The sequence below is a fragment of the Poecile atricapillus genome, unplaced genomic scaffold, assembly GCF_030490865.1.
Source record: "Poecile atricapillus isolate bPoeAtr1 unplaced genomic scaffold, bPoeAtr1.hap1 scaffold_159, whole genome shotgun sequence".
NCBI lineage: Eukaryota > Metazoa > Chordata > Aves > Passeriformes > Paridae > Poecile > Poecile atricapillus.
The window spans coordinates 27,420-42,249 of NW_026709011.1; the positions used below are offsets into that span (position 1 = coordinate 27,420).

At 70.0% G+C, this 14,830-nt stretch overlaps 1 protein-coding gene across 1 annotated transcript in view; it reads left to right on the plus strand.

Moving 5' to 3' along the window:
• Positions 1–14,830, plus strand: part of LOC131574224 (E3 ubiquitin-protein ligase HUWE1-like) — a gene marked incomplete at its 5' end in the record, with an annotated part of 52,559 nt that overhangs the window by 27,241 nt on the left and 10,488 nt on the right. Inside the window, 16 exon segments of the mRNA XM_058828641.1 lie at positions 5–138; positions 1,798–2,009; positions 2,303–2,591; positions 3,360–3,462; positions 4,117–4,696; positions 5,602–5,727; positions 5,786–5,885; positions 5,888–6,244; positions 7,269–7,375; positions 7,456–7,612; positions 8,789–8,808; positions 8,810–8,922; positions 10,830–11,032; positions 12,556–12,855; positions 13,077–13,361; positions 14,338–14,509. Coding sequence (XP_058684624.1) covers positions 5–138; positions 1,798–2,009; positions 2,303–2,591; positions 3,360–3,462; positions 4,117–4,696; positions 5,602–5,727; positions 5,786–5,885; positions 5,888–6,244; positions 7,269–7,375; positions 7,456–7,612; positions 8,789–8,808; positions 8,810–8,922; positions 10,830–11,032; positions 12,556–12,855; positions 13,077–13,361; positions 14,338–14,509 — 3,258 coding nt within the window.

A 14,830-nucleotide genomic window follows, 5' to 3' on the forward strand; every position in this document is an offset into this window, starting at 1 on the left:
CCAGCTCCCCCCCGGCCTCATCCTCGGAGAGTTCGTCCACCCGGGACTCGGCCGGGGCCATTTCCGGGGCCGACTCCAGGGGGATCCTGGAGGAGCCGCTGCCGTCCACCAGCAGCGAGGAGGAGGATCCGCTGGCCGGTCAGTGCCACCCCTGTGTCCCCTGTGTCACCTCAGTGCCACCCCTGTGTCCTCAGTGCCACCCCCTGTGTCCCCTGTGTCACCTCAGTGCCACCTCCTGTCCCCTCAGTGTCCCCTCAATGCCACCCCCTGTGTCCCCTCAGTGCCACCCCCTGTGTCCCCTCAGTGTCCCCTCAGTGCCACCCCCTGTGTCCCCTCAGTGCCACCCACCCCCTGTGTCCCCTCAGTGCCACCCCTGTGTGCCACCCTGTGTCCCCTCAGTGCCACCCACCCCTGTGTCCCCTCAGTGCCACCCCCTGGTCACTCAGTGCCACCCTGTGTCCCCTCAGTGCCACCCCCTGTGTCCCCTCAGTGCCACCCCCTGTCCCCTCAGTGTCACTTCCTGGTCACTCAGTGCCACCCCTGTCCCCTCAGTGCCACCCCTGTGTCCTCAGTGCCACCTCCTGGTCACTCAGTGTCACCCCCTGGTCACTCAGTGTCACCCCCTGGTCACTCAGTGTCACCTCCTGTCCCCTCAGTGCCACCTCCTGTCCCTCAGTGCCACCCCCTGTGTCCCCTCAGTGTCACCTCCTGTCCCCTCAGTGCCACCCCCTGTGTCCCCTTAGTGTCCCCTCAGTGCCACCCCCTGTCCCCTCAGTGCCACCCAGTGTCCCCTCAGTGCCACCCCCTGTGTCCTCTCAGTGTCACCCCTGGTGTTCTCTGTCACCCTCCACAATCTCCCATCCGCCCCAGGGGTTTTGGGGGTCCCTGGGGAGGTTTTGGGGTCCCTGTGGAGGTTTTGGGGTCCCTGAGGAGGTTCTGGGTGTCCCTGAGGAGGTTTTGGGGTCCCTGGGGTGGTTTTGGGGGTCCCTGGGGTGGTTTTGGTGTCCCTGGGATGTTTTGGGGTCCCTGGGGATGTTTTGGGGTCCCTGGGGAGGTTTTGGGTGTCCCTGGGGAGGTTTTGGTGTCCCTGGGGAGGTTCTGGTGTCCCTGAGGGGGTTCTGGGTGTCCCTGGGAGGTTTTGGGGTCCCTGGGGAGGTTTTGGGTGTCCCTGGGGAGGTTTTGGGGGTCCCTGGAGAGGTTTTGGGGGTCCCTGGGGAGGTTTTGGGGTCCCTGGGGAGGTTTTGGGGGTCCCTGGGGTGGTTTTGGTGACCCTGGGGTGGTTTGGTGTCCCTGAGGAGGTTCTGGGTGTCCCTGGGGATGTTTTGGGTGTCCCTGGGGTGGTTTTGGTGTCCTGGGGAGGTTTTGGGGTCCCTGGGGAGGTTTTGGGTGTCCCTGGGGTGGTTTTGGGGTCCCTGAGGAGGTTTTGGGTGTCCCTGGGGTGGTCTGGGTGTCCCTGGGGAGGTTTTGGGTGTCCATGAGGAGGTTTTGGTGTCCCTGGGAGGTTCTGGGTGTCCCTGGGGAGGTTTTGGGGGTCCCTGGGGATGTTTTGGGGTCCCTGGGGTGGTTTTGGTGTCCCTGGGGAGGTTCTGGGTGTCCCTGGGGTGGTTTTGGTGTCCCTGGGGAGGTTCTGTGTGACCCTGGGGATGTTTTGGGTGTCCCTGGGGATGTTTTGGGGGTCCCTGGGGTGGTTTGGTGTCCCTGGGGAGGTTTTGGGGTCCCTGGGGAGGTTTTGGGGGTCCCTGAGGGCTCCAGGCGGTTCCCTGGGGTGTCCCCAACGCGTCCCCGCGGTGCCTGCAGGGATCAGCCTCCCCGAGGGCGTGGACCCGTCGTTCCTGGCGGCGCTGCCGGACGACATCCGGCGGGAGGTGCTGCAGAACCAGCTGGGGATCCGCCCGCCCGCCCGGGCCCCGCCCGCCGCCAGCCCCGCCCCGCCCGTGGTGCCCAATCCCGGCCTCACCGAGGTCAGCCCCGAGTTCCTGGCGGCGCTGCCCCCGGCCATCCAGGAGGAGGTGGGTGGGGCTGGGGGTGGGTGGGGCTGGGGGTGGGTGGGCTGTGGGTGGGTGGGGCTGTGGGGTGTGGCCTCTGTGGGTGTGGCCTCTGTGGGGTGTGGTCTCTGTGGGTGTGTGCATCAGGGTGTGGCTCTGGGTGTGGTTCTGTGTGGGTGTGGTCTCAGGGTGTGTCCCTGGGCGTGTCCCCGTGGGTGTGTCCCCAGGTGTGTCCCCTGTGTGTCCCCTGTGTGGGTGTGTCCCCAGGTGTGTCCCCAGCTGTGTCCCTTGTCCCCACCTCTCTCCCGTGTCCGCAGGTCCTGGCCCAGCAGCGCGCGGAGCAGCAGCGTCGGGAGCTGGCTCAGGCCACGGGCTCGGACGCTCCCATGGACCCGGTGACGTTCATCCAGACGCTGCCGTCGGAGCTGCGGCGCTCGGTGCTGGAGGACATGGAGGACTCGGTGCTGGCGGTGATGCCGCCGGACATCGCGGCCGAGGCGCAGGCGCTGCGGCGCGAGCAGGAGGCGCGGCAGCGGCAGCTGATGCACGAGCGGCTCTTCGGCCACTCCAGCACCTCGGCGCTCTCGGCCATCCTGCGCAGCCCCGGTGAGGGGGGGCCCGGCCTGCTGACCCCTGACCCCCTGAGTGACCCCTGTCCCCTCTGTGTGACCCCTGACCCCCCTGTGTGACCCTCTGAGTGACCCCCGACTCCTCTGTGTGACCCCCGACACCCCTGTGTGACCCCTGACCCCCCTGTGTGCCCCCTGACCCCCCTGAGTGACCCCCGACACCCCTGTGTGACCCCTGACCCCCCTGTGTGCCCCCTGATCCCCCCTGAGTGACCCCTGACCCCCTGTGTGACCCTCTGAGTGCCCCCCGACCCCCCTGAGTGACCCCCAACCCCCCTGTGTGCCCCCCAACCCCCCTGTGTGACCCCTGACCCCTCTGTGTGACCCCCAACCCCTCTGTGTGACCCCTGACCCCTCTGTGTGACCCCTGTCCCTGTCCCCATTCCCACATGTGACCCCACTGTCCCTGTCCCCACGGGTGACACCCCTGTCCCTGTCCCCACGGGTGACATCCCTGTCCCCGCTGTCCCTGTCCCCACATGTGACCCCGCTGTCCCCGTCCCTGTCCCCATGGGTGACACCCCTGTCCCTGTCCCCACGGGTGACATCCCTGTCCCCGCTGTCCCTGTCCCCACATGTGACACCCCTGTCCCCGTCCCTGTGCCCACGGCTGACACCCCTGTCCCCGCTGTCCCTGTCCCTGTCCCCACATGTGACACTGTCCCCGCTGTCCCTGTCCCCACGGGTGACACCCCTGTCCCTGTCCCCACGGGTGACACTGTCCCCCCTGTCCCTGTCCCCGCAGCGTTCACCAGCCGCCTCAGTGGGAACCGGGGTGTTCAGTACACGCGGCTGGCGGTGCAGAGGGGGGGCACCTTCCACATGGGGGGCACCGGCACCCACAGCAGGTCAGTGGGGCTGGGGGGGGGCTATGGGGGGCTGGGGGGGCTCATGGGGGGGCTGGGGGGGCTCAGTGGGGCTGGGGGGCTGGGGGGGATGGGGGGCTCATTGGGGCTGGGGGGGAGTCAGTGGGGCTCAGTGGGGCTGGAGGGGCCGGGGGGGTTGTCCAGCTCTGTGTGGGGTCGGTTTTGGGGCAGTTTGGGGTCACTTTGGGGTCACTTTGGGGTCACTCACTGTCCAGGCCGGCGGGCAGCAGCGTGGACAGGGCGGATTGGGGTTGGTTTGGGGTCAGTTTTGGGGTCACTTTGGGGTCACTCACCCTCCAGGCCAGCGGGCAGCAGCGTGGACAGGGCAGTTTGGGGTCAGTTTGGGGTCACTTTGGGGGCAGTTTTGGGGCAGTTTTAGGGCAGTTTGGATCACTCACCCTCCAGGCCAGCGGGCAGCAGCGTGGACAGGGCAGTTTGGGGTCACTTTGGGGTCAGTTTTGGGGCAGTTTGGGTCAGTTTTGGGTCAGTTTTGGGGCAGTTTTGGGTCACTCTGGGGTCACTCACCCTCCAGGCCAGCGGGCAGCAGCGTGGACAGGGCAGTTTGGGGCAGTTTGGGGTTGGTTTGGGGTCAGTTTGGGGTCACTTTGGGTCACTCTGGGGTCACTCACCCTCCAGGCCAGCGGGCAGCAGCGTGGACAGCCTCCTGCGGCTCCGTGGGCGGCTGCTGCTGGACCACGAGGCTCTGTCGTGCCTGCTGGTGCTGCTGTTCGTGGACGAGCCCAAGCTGAACACGAGCCGGCTGCACCGGGTGCTGCGCAACCTCTGCTACCACGCGCCCACGCGGGGCTGGGTGGTGCGCAGCCTCCTGTCCATCCTGCAGCGCAGCAGCGAGAGCGAGCTGTGCCTGGAGAGCCCCCGCGGGACCCCCGCGCCGGGCGCCGAGGAGCGGCCGCGGGGCCGCGCCGGGAGCCGCGCCGGGCCCGGCTCATCAGCGGCAGCGGCGGCGGCGGAACCGCGGGGGCTGGAGCTGCTGCACCGCATGGAATCGCGCAGCTCCGGGCAGCTCTCGTGGCTGTCGGTGTCGATGGACGCGGCGCTGGGCTGCCGCACCAACATCTTCCAGATCCAGCGCGCGCCCGGCCGCAAGCACACGGAGAAACACGCGGCGGCCGCCGGCTCCGCCGTGCACATCCACCCGCAGGCCGCGCCCGTGGTGTGCCGGCACGTGCTGGACACGCTCATCCAGCTGGCCAAGGTGGGCAACCGTGGCAACCGGGGGGGTTTGGGGGCGTTTTGGGGGGCACCGGGATGTTCTGGGGTCGCTGGGGGCCTCTGGAGGTCGCTGGGGAAGGGTGTGGGGGGCTGCTGGAACATTCCATGGGGGAGCTGGGGGTCCTGGGGGGCACCGGGGGCGTTTTGGGGGGCACGGGGATGTTCTGGGGTCACTGGGGAAGGGTGTGGGTGGTTCTGGAACATTCCATAGGGGAGCTGGGGGTCCTGGGGGGCTTTGGGGGGCACTGGGATGTTTTGGGGTGCACCGGGATGTTCTGGGGTCGCTGGGGGCCTCTGGAGGTCACTGGGGAAGGGTGTGGGGGGTGCTGGAACATTCCATGGGGGAACTGGGGGTCCTGGGGGAGTTTGGGGGACACCAGGATGTTTTGGGGTCGCTGGGGAAGGGTGTGGGGGGTGCTGGAACATTCCATGGGGGAGCTGGGGCTCCTGGGGGGCTCCTGGGGGGGTTTGGGGGGCACTGGGATGTTTTGGGGGGCACCAGGATGTTTTGGGGTCACTGGGGGCCTCTGGAGGTCGCTGGGGAAGGGTGTGGGGGGCTGCTGGAACATTCCATGGGGGAGCTGGGGCTCCTGGGGGGCTCCTGGGGGGGTTTGGGGGGCACCAGGATGTTTTGGGGTCACTGGGGAAGGGTGTGGGGGGTGCTGGAACATTCCATGGGGGAGCTGGGGGTCCCACACACCTGGGGGGGCACAATGGGGACCCCTCCCCACACTTGGGGTCACTCCGGTGGCACAGGGAGCATCACCTTGGGGCGGGGGGGGGATCCCCAAAACCTGGGGGTGACTGAGGCCCCCCGGGACTTGGGGGTGTTTGGGGGGGGTCATCGGCACCCCCTGACCCCCCCTTACCCCCCTCCCCCCCCCCCAGGTCTTCCCCAGCCACTTCACCCAACAGCGAGGCCGAGACCCCGGTGCCGACCCGGAGCGCGACCGCGGCCCCCCCAAATCCGGGGGCAGCCCCTGCCCTCCCCCACCACCCCCCCAGACCCCCCCGGCGCCCCCGCCCCCTCCCCCCCCCCTCCAGCGCCCCCTCCCCGGCCCTGCCCCCCCAGTCGGGCTCCCTGTCCACCGATTTCTGGGACCTGCTGGTCAAGCTGGACAACATGAACGTGAGCCGCAAGGGCAAGGGCTCGGCGCGGGCGGGGGGCGGCGGGGGGGGGCCCCGAGCCCGAGGCGGCCGGGGGGGGGCCTGGAGGCGTCGCCGCTGGGGCAGCTGATGAACATGCTGAGCCACGGCGTCATCCGCCGCAGCCCCCTCCTCACCGAGAAGCTGCTGCGCCTCCTCTCCCTCATCTCCATCGCCCTCCCCGAGGGGGGCAAGGCCGGCGAGGGGGGGGCAGCGCCCCAGAACGGAGCCCCCGCCCCCCCCGCGCCCGCCCCGCCCGCCGGGGGGGCCACCGCGGCCACCTCGGGGGCATCGGGGGCATCGGGGGCGGCCGCAGCGCCCGGGAGCCCCCCGGGACAGGGCGGGAACGGAGGCGGCGGAGCCGGCACGGCCGGAGGAGCCACGGGTGAGTGGGGACAGGGACATGGGGACAGGGACAGGGACAGGGATGGACATGGGGACAGGGACAGGGGGATGGGGACAGGGGGACAGGGGGACAGGGACGGAGGGAACAGGGGGACAGGGACAGGGGGATGGACATGGGGACAGGGGGGACAGGGACAGGGATGGACATGGGGACAGGAACAGGGGGATGGGGACAGGGGGACAGGGACAGGGATGGAGACGGGGACAGGGACAGGGGGATGGACACAGGGACAGGGGGGACAGGGACAGGGATGGACATGGGGATGGGGACAGGAGGATGGGGACAGGGGGATGGACACGGGGACAGGGGAGACAGGGACAGGAGGACAGGGACAGGGATGGAGACAGGGAGACAGGGACAGGGATGGACATGGGGACAGGGGGACAGGGACAGGGACGGTGATGGACATGGGGACAGGGATAGAGGGACAGGAGGATGGGGATGGACGTGGGGATGGGGACAGGGGGATGGACACAGGGACAGGGGGGACAGGGACAGGGGGATGGACACGGGGACAGGGATAGAGGGACAGGGGGATGGGGATGGACGTGGGGACAGGGATGGGGACACAGGGACAGGAAGACAAGGACAGGGCTGGCACGTGAGGATTGGGATCCGGGACGGGGACAGGGACAGGACATTGATCGGGCAGGGATGGGACGCGGTGACAGGGACAGGGATGGACATGGGGACAGGGACAGGGGGACAGGGACAGGGGGACAGGGATGGGGACACAGGGACAGGAACACAGGGACAGGGCTGGCACGCGAGGATTGGGATCCAGGACAGGGACAGGGACAGGGACAGGACATTGATAGGACAGGGATGGGACGCGGTGACAGGGACAGGGATGGACATGGGGACAGGGATAGAGGGACAGGGGGATGGGGACAGGGATGGGACGCGGTGACAGGGACAGGGCACGGCGTTGGGGGCGATGGCCTCGGTGGCATCTCCCCCCCCCACTGCCACCACCCCACCGCCGTGTCCCCGCTGTCCCCAGCCCCTGCCAAGAGCTCCAAGTCCCCTGCCAAGGTCCCCGAGGGCGGCCCCGACCCCCGGCTGGCGGCCACGGGCCTGACCGAGAGCCAGCTCCAGCTCTCCGTGGAGGTACCGGGGGGGCTGGGCTGGGCAGGGGGGGGTCCCCGGGGGTCCCCAGGTGTCCCCAACCCCCCCGTGCCGCCCCCCAGGTGCTGACGTCGCACTCGTGCTCGGAGGAGGGGCTGGAGGACGCGGCCAATGTCCTGCTGCAGCTGTCGCGGGGGGACGCGGGGACGAGGGACACGGTGCTGCGGCTGCTGCTCAGCGGGGCCCGGCAGCTGGGGGGGGCCCTGTGCCGCCAGATCGGTGAGGGGGGGTCCTGGGGGGGTCCTGGGGGGGGCCCTGTGCCGTCAGATCGGTGAGGGGGGGTCCTGGGGAGGGTCCTGGGGGGGCCCTGTGTGACAGGGGGGGTCCTGGGGAGGGTCCTGGGGGGGGCCCTGTGCTGCCAGATCGGTGAGGGGGGGTCCTGGGAGGGCCTGGGGGGGTCCTGGTGGGGCCCTGTGCCGCCAGATCGGTGAGGGGGGGTCCTGGGGAGGGTCCCGGGGGTGTCCTGGGGGGGTCCTGGGGGGGGCCCTGTGCCGCCAGATCGGTGAGGGGGGGTCCTGGGGAGGGTCCTGGGGGGTCCTGGGGGGGTCCTGGGGGGGCCCTCTGCCGCCAGATCGGTGAGGGGGGGTCCTGGGAGGGCCTGGGGGGGGCCCTGTGCCGCCAGATCGGTGAGGGGGGGTCCTGGGGGGGGGGGCCCTGTGCCGCCAGATCGGTGAGGGGGGGTCCTGGGGGGGGCCTGGGGGGGCCCTGTGCCGCCAGATCGGTGAGGGGGGGTCCTGGGGGGGTAGGTCCTGGGGGGGTCCCGGGGGGGTCCTGTGCCGCCAGATTGGTGAGGGTGGGGGGTCCTGGGGGGGTCCTGAGGGGGCCCTGTGCCGCCAGATCGGTGAGGGGGGGTCCTGGGAGGGTCCTGGGGGGGTCCTGGGGGGGCCCTGTGTGACAGGGGGGGGTCCCTGGGGGGGTCCTGGGGGGGGCCCTGTGCCACCAGATCGGTGAGGGGGGGGTCCTGGGGAGGGTCCTGGGGGGGTCCTGTGTGACAGGGGGGATCTGGGGAGGGGTCCTGTGTAAGAGGGGGGATCTGGGGAGGGGTCCTGGGGGGTCCTGTGTAAGAGGGGGGGGTCCTGGGGAGGGGTCCTGTGTGACAGGGGGGGTCCTGGGGGGGCCTGTGTGAGAGGAGGGGTTTGGGGGAAGGGTCCTGGGGGGATCCTGTGTGACAGGGGGGGTATGAGGAGGGGTCCTGTGTGAGAGGAGGGGTCTGAGGAAGGGTCCTGTGTAAGAGGGGGGGTCCTGGGGAGGGGTCCTGTGTGACAGGGGGGGTCTGAGGAGGGGTCCTGGGGGGCTCTGAGCCAGCAGATGAGTGTGGGGGTCCCAGGTGGGCGGGCTGGGGGTCCCGGGGGGGGTCAGGGGGGGGGTCCCAGCCCGTGCCCCCACCCCCCCCAGGGACGCTGCTGGCCGAGCTCCCGCGAGTACAACCTGGAGCAGCAGCGCCGGGCCCAGCTCGAGGCTCCGTCCCCCGAGGGGCTCCCCGAGGAGCAGCCCCCCAGCGCCAAACTCAAGGGCAAGATGCAGAGCCGGTGAGTGGGGGGCACTGCGGGGGTCCTGGGGGGGCTCCTGGGGCCCCACTGACCCCCCTGGGACCCACTGACCCCCCCCTGACCCCTCCTGACCCCACTGACCCCCCCTGGGCCCCACTGACCCCCCTGGGACCCACTGATCCCCCCTGGGCCCCACTGATCCCCCCTGGGCCCACTGACCCCCACTGACCCCCCCTCGGCCCCACTGACCCCCCCCTGAGCCCCACTGAATCCCCCCTGGGGCCCCACTGATCCCCCCTGACCCCTCCTGATCTCCCCTGACCCCTCCTGATCCCCCCTGGGCCCCACTGATCCCCCCTGGGCCCCACTGATCCCCCCTGGGCCCCACTGACCCCCCCTGGGCCCCACTGATCCTCCCTGAGCCCCACTGACCCTCCTGACCCCCCCTGGGCCCCACTGATCCCCCCTCGGCCCCACTGACCCCAGCCCCACACTGCCCCAGCCCCACACTGACCCTGCCCCACACTGAGCCCTCCAGCCCCACACTGACCCCTCCAGCCCCACACTCACCCTGCCCCACACCGACCCCAGCCCCACACTGACCCTGCCCCACACTCACCCCTCCAGCCCCACACTCACCCCTCCAGCCCCACACTCACTCCTCCAGCCCCACACTCACCCCTCCTGCCCCACACTGACCCCTCCAGCCCCACACTGACCCCTCCAGCCCCACACTGACCCCTCCAGCCCCACACTCACCCCTCCAGCCCCACACTCACCCCTCCAGCCCCACACTCACCCCTCCAGCCCCACACTGACCCCTCCAGCCCCACACTGACCCAGCCCCACACTGCCCCCTCCAGCCCCACACTGCCCCCTCCTGCCCCACACTCTCCCAGCCCCACACTCTCCCAGCCCCACACTCATCCCTCCAGCCCCACACTGACCCCTCCAGCCCCACACTCTCCCTGCCCCACACTCTCCCAGCCCCACACTGACCCCTCCAGCCCCACACTCTCCCAGCCCCACACTCTCCCAGCCCCACACTCTCCCAGCCCCACACTGACCCCTCCAGCCCCACACTGCCCCCTCCAGCCCCACACTGCCCCCTCCAGCCCCACACTCACCCCTCCAGCCCCACACTCACCCCTCCAGCCCCACACTCTCCCAGCCCCACACTGACCCTGCCCAGCCCCACACTCACCCCTCCAGCCCCACACTGCCCCCTCCTGCCCCACACTCTCCCAGCCCCACACTCACCCATCCTGCCCCACACTCTCCAGCCCCACACTGACCCCTCCAGCCCCACACTCTCCCAGCCCCACACTCTCCCAGCCCCACACTCACCCCTCCAGCCCCACGCTCTCCCAGCCCCACACTCTCCCAGCCCCACACTGACCCCTCCAGCCCCACACTCACCCCTCCAGCCCCACACTCACCCCTCCAGCCCCACACTCTCCCAGCCCCACACTCACCCCTCCAGCCCCACACTCTCCGTGCCCCACACTGCCCCCTCCAGCCCCACACTGACCCCTCCTGCCCCACACTCACCCCTCCAGCCCCACACTCACCCCTCCAGCCCCACACTGACCCCTCCAGCCCCACACTCTCCCAGCCCCACACTCTCCCAGCCCCACACTCACCCCTCCAGCCCCACGCTCTCCCAGCCCCACACTCTCCCAGCCCCACACTGACCCCTCCAGCCCCACACTCACCCCTCCAGCCCCACACTGACCCCTCCTGCCCCACACTGACCCCTCCAGCCCCACACTCACCCCTCCAGCCCCACACTCTCCCAGCCCCACACTGACCCTGCCCCAGCCCCACACTGACCCCTCCTGCCCCACACTCACCCCTCCAGCCCCACACTCACCCCTCCAGCCCCACACTCACCCCTCCAGCCCCACACTCACCCCTCCAGCCCCACACTCTCCGTGTCCCCGCAGTTTTGACACGGCTGAGAGCGTGGTGATCGTGGCGTCGCAGAAGCGAGCGCTGGGGGGCCGGGAGCTGCAGCTCCCGTCCATGTCGGTGCTGACCTCCAAGACGTCGACGCAGCGATTCTTCCTGCGCGTGCTGCAGGTCATCATCCAGCTGCGCGACGACACGCGCCGGGCACACCGCAAGGCCAAGCAGCCCGGCCGGCTGGGTGAGGACCCCCGGGACCCCCCGGGACCCCCTGGGACCCTCTGGGACCCCCTGGGACACCCCCAGACCCCCTGTGACCATCTGGGACCCCCTGTGACACCCCCAGATCCTCTGGGACACCCCCAGACCCCCTGGGACACCCCCAGACCCCCTGGGACCCCCCTGGGACACCCCCAGACCCTCCCAGGACCCCCCAGACCCCCTGAGACTCCCTGGACCCCCCCAGACCCCCCTGGGACCCCCTGTGACACCCCCGGGACCCCCTGGGACCCCCCTGTGACACTCCCAGATCCCCTGGGGACACCCCCAGACCCCCTGGGACCCCCTGGGACACCCCCAGACCCCCTGGGACCCCCTGGGACCCTCTGGGACCCCCTGTGACACTCCCAGATCCCCTGGGACCCCCCCAGACCCTCTGGGACCCCCTGTGACACCCCCGGGGACCCCCTGGGACCCCCCCAGACCCTCTGGAACCCCCTGTGACACCCCCGGGACCCCCTGGGACCCCCCCACCCTCTGGGACCCCCCCAGACCCCCCTGGGACACCCCCACACCCCCCTGGGACCCCCCCAGACCCCCCTGGGACCCCCTGGGACACCCCAGACCCCGTGGGACCCCCTGTGACACCCCCAGATCCCCTGGGACCCCCCCCAGACCCCCTGTGACACCCCCGGGACCCCCTGGGACTCCCTGGGACACCCCCAGACCCCCTGTGACACCCCCAGATCCCCTGGGACCCTCTGGGACCCCCCCTGGGACACCCCCTGAGACACCCCCGGGACCCCCTGGGACACCCCCAGGACCCCCCAGACCTCCCGGGACCCCCCGGGACCCCCTGGGACACCCCCAGACCCCCTGTGACACCTCCGGGACCCCCTGTGACACCCCCAGATCCCCTGGGACACCCCCAGACCCCCTGGGACTCCCTGGGACCCCCCTGGGACACCCCCAGACCTTCTGGGACCCCCCCCAGACCCCATGGGACACCCCCGGGACTCCCCTGGGACCCCCTGAGACCCCCCCCCAGACCCCCCTGGGACCCCCCCAGACCCCCTGGGACCCCCCAGGACCCCCCTGAGCGCGCTGTGCCCGCAGGCGCCGCGGGGCTGGGGGCGGCCGGCAGCATCCAGGGACGCCCTGGGACCCCCCGGGACACCCCTGGGACCCCCTGGGACCCCCCCAGACCCCCCTGGGACCCCCCCCCGACCCCCCCAGACCCCCCCAGGACCCCCCTGAGCGCGCTGTGCCCGCAGGCGCCGCGGGGCTGGGGGCGGCCGGCAGCATCCAGGGACCCCCTGGGACCCCCCGGGACACCCCCAGACCCCCTGGGACCCCCCCCAGACCCCCTGGGACCCCCCAGGACCCCCCTGAGCGCGCTGTGCCCGCAGGCGCCGCGGGGCTGGGGGCGGCCGGCAGCATCCAGGGACCCCCTGGGACCCCCCGGGACACCCCGGGACCCCCCCCAGACCCCCTGGGACCCCCCCAGACCCCCCCAGGACCCCCCTGAGCGCGCTGTGCCCGCAGGCGCCGCGGGGCTGGGGGCGGCCGGCAGCATCCAGGCCGCCGTCCGGCAGCTGGAGGCCGAGGCCGACGCCATCATACAAATGGTACGTGAGGGCCAGAGGGCCCGGAGGCGGCAGCAGGGAGACACGGTTAGCACGGCCGCCTTCCTCCACCCTGCCCTGCTCTTCCTCACCCTCCTCATCCTCCTCATCCTCATCCTCATCATCCTCCCCCCGACCTCCCCGTCCTCGTCCTGCAGCCCCGCTCTTCATCCCGCTCCTGTGCCTCCTCATCCTCATCCTCCTCATCCTCCCCGTCCTCGTCCTGCAGCCCCGCTCTTCATCCCGCTCCTGTGCCTCCTCATCCTCCCGTCCCCAGCCTCCTCCTCATCTTCAGCCCTCATCATCCTCGTCCTGCAGGCCTGCTCTTCATCCCGCTCCTGTGCCTCCTCATCCTCCTCATCCCCCCTCATCCTCCTCATCCTCATCCCTCCTCATCCTCATCCTCATCCTCCCCCCGGCCTCCCCGTCCTCGTCCTGCAGCCCTGCTCTTCGTCCTGCTCCTGTGCCTCCTCATCATCCCTCCTCATCATCCCTCCTCATCCTCATCCCTCCTCATCCTCATCCTCATCCTCCCCCCGACCTCCCCGTCCTCGTCCTGCAGCCCCGCTCTTCATCCTGCTCCTGTGCCTCCTCATCCTCATCCTCCTCATCCTCCCCGTCCTCGTCCTGCAGCCCCGCTCTTCATCCCGCTCCTGTGCCTCCTCATCCTCATCCTCCTCATCCTCCCCGTCCTCGTCCTGCAGCCCCGCTCTTCGTCCCGCTCCTGTGCCTCCTCATCCTCCTGTCCCCAGCCTCCTCCTCATCTTCAGCCCTCATCATCCTCGTCCTGCAGCCCCGCTCTTCATCCCGCTCCTGTGCCTCCTCATCCTCATCCCTCATCATCCTCCTCATCCTCCTCATCCTCCCCCCAACCTCCTTGTCCTGCAGCCCCACTCTTCATCCTGCTCCTGTGCCTCCTCATCCTCCTCATCCCTAGCCTCCTCATCATCCCTCCTCATCCTCCTCATCCTCATCCCTCCTCATCCTCCCCCCAACCTCCCCGTCCTCGTCCTGCAGCCCTGTTCTTCATCCTGCTCCTGTGCCTCCTCATCCTCCCGTCCCCAGCCTCCTCCTCATCTTCAGCCCTCATCATCCTCGTCCTGCAGCCCCGCTCTTCATCCCGCTCCTGTGCCTCCTCATCCTCATCCCTCATCATCCTCCTCATCCTCCTCATCCTCCTCATCCTCCTCCTCATCCTTCCCCCGACCTCCCCGTCCTCGTCCTGCAGCCCCGCTCTTCGTCCTGCTCCTGCGCCTCCTCATCCTCATCATCCTCATCCTGCAGCCCTGCTCTTCATCCTGCTCCTGTGCCTCCTCATCCTCATCCTCCTCATCCTCCCCCCAACCTCCCCGTCCTCGTCCTGCAGCCCTGCTCTTCATCCTGCTCCTGTGCCTCCTCATCCTCATCCTCCTCATCCTCCCCCCAACCTCCCCGTCCTCGTCCTGCAGCCCTGCTCTTCATCCTGCTCCTGTGCCTCCTCATCCTCATCCTCCTCATCCTCATCCTCCTCCTCATCCTTCCCCCGACCTCCCCGTCCTCGTCCTGCAGCCCCGCTCTTCGTCCTGCTCCTGTGCCTCCTCATCCTCATCCTCCTCATCCTCCTCATCCTCATCCTCCTCATCCTCCTCATCCTCATCCCTCCTCATCCTCATCCCTCCTCATCCTCCTCATCCTCCCCGACCTCCCCGTCCTCATCCTGCAGCCCCGCTCTTCATCCTGCTCCTGTGCCTCCTCATCCTCATCCTCCTCATCCTCCCCCCGACCTCCCCGTCCTCGTCCTGCAGCCCCGCTCTTCATCCCGCTCCTGTGCCTCCTCATCATCCTCGTCCTGCAGCCCCGCTCTTCATCCCGCTCCTGCGCCTCCTCATCCTCCCGTCCCCAGCCTCCTCCTCATCCTCATTCTCCCATCCCCTCGCCCTCTTCCCCCTCCCCTCCTGCCCCCACTCCCCCACGGCCTTCCTCCCTCCATGTCCTGCTCTTTCCTCTTCATCATCCTCATCCTTTTCCTTCATCCTGTTCCGTTTCCATCCTCCTCCTCCTCTTCCTCCCTCTCCCCACCCTGCTCCCGTTCCTCTCCCTCCCCCCACAGCCCCCAGCCCCCTCCCCCGCAGTTTCGGGGTCCCCCCGGCCCGGGGGGGCTCTGGGGGATCCCCTGGGGGGTCCCGGCCCCCTAAAGCCGCCCCCCCCCCGTCCCA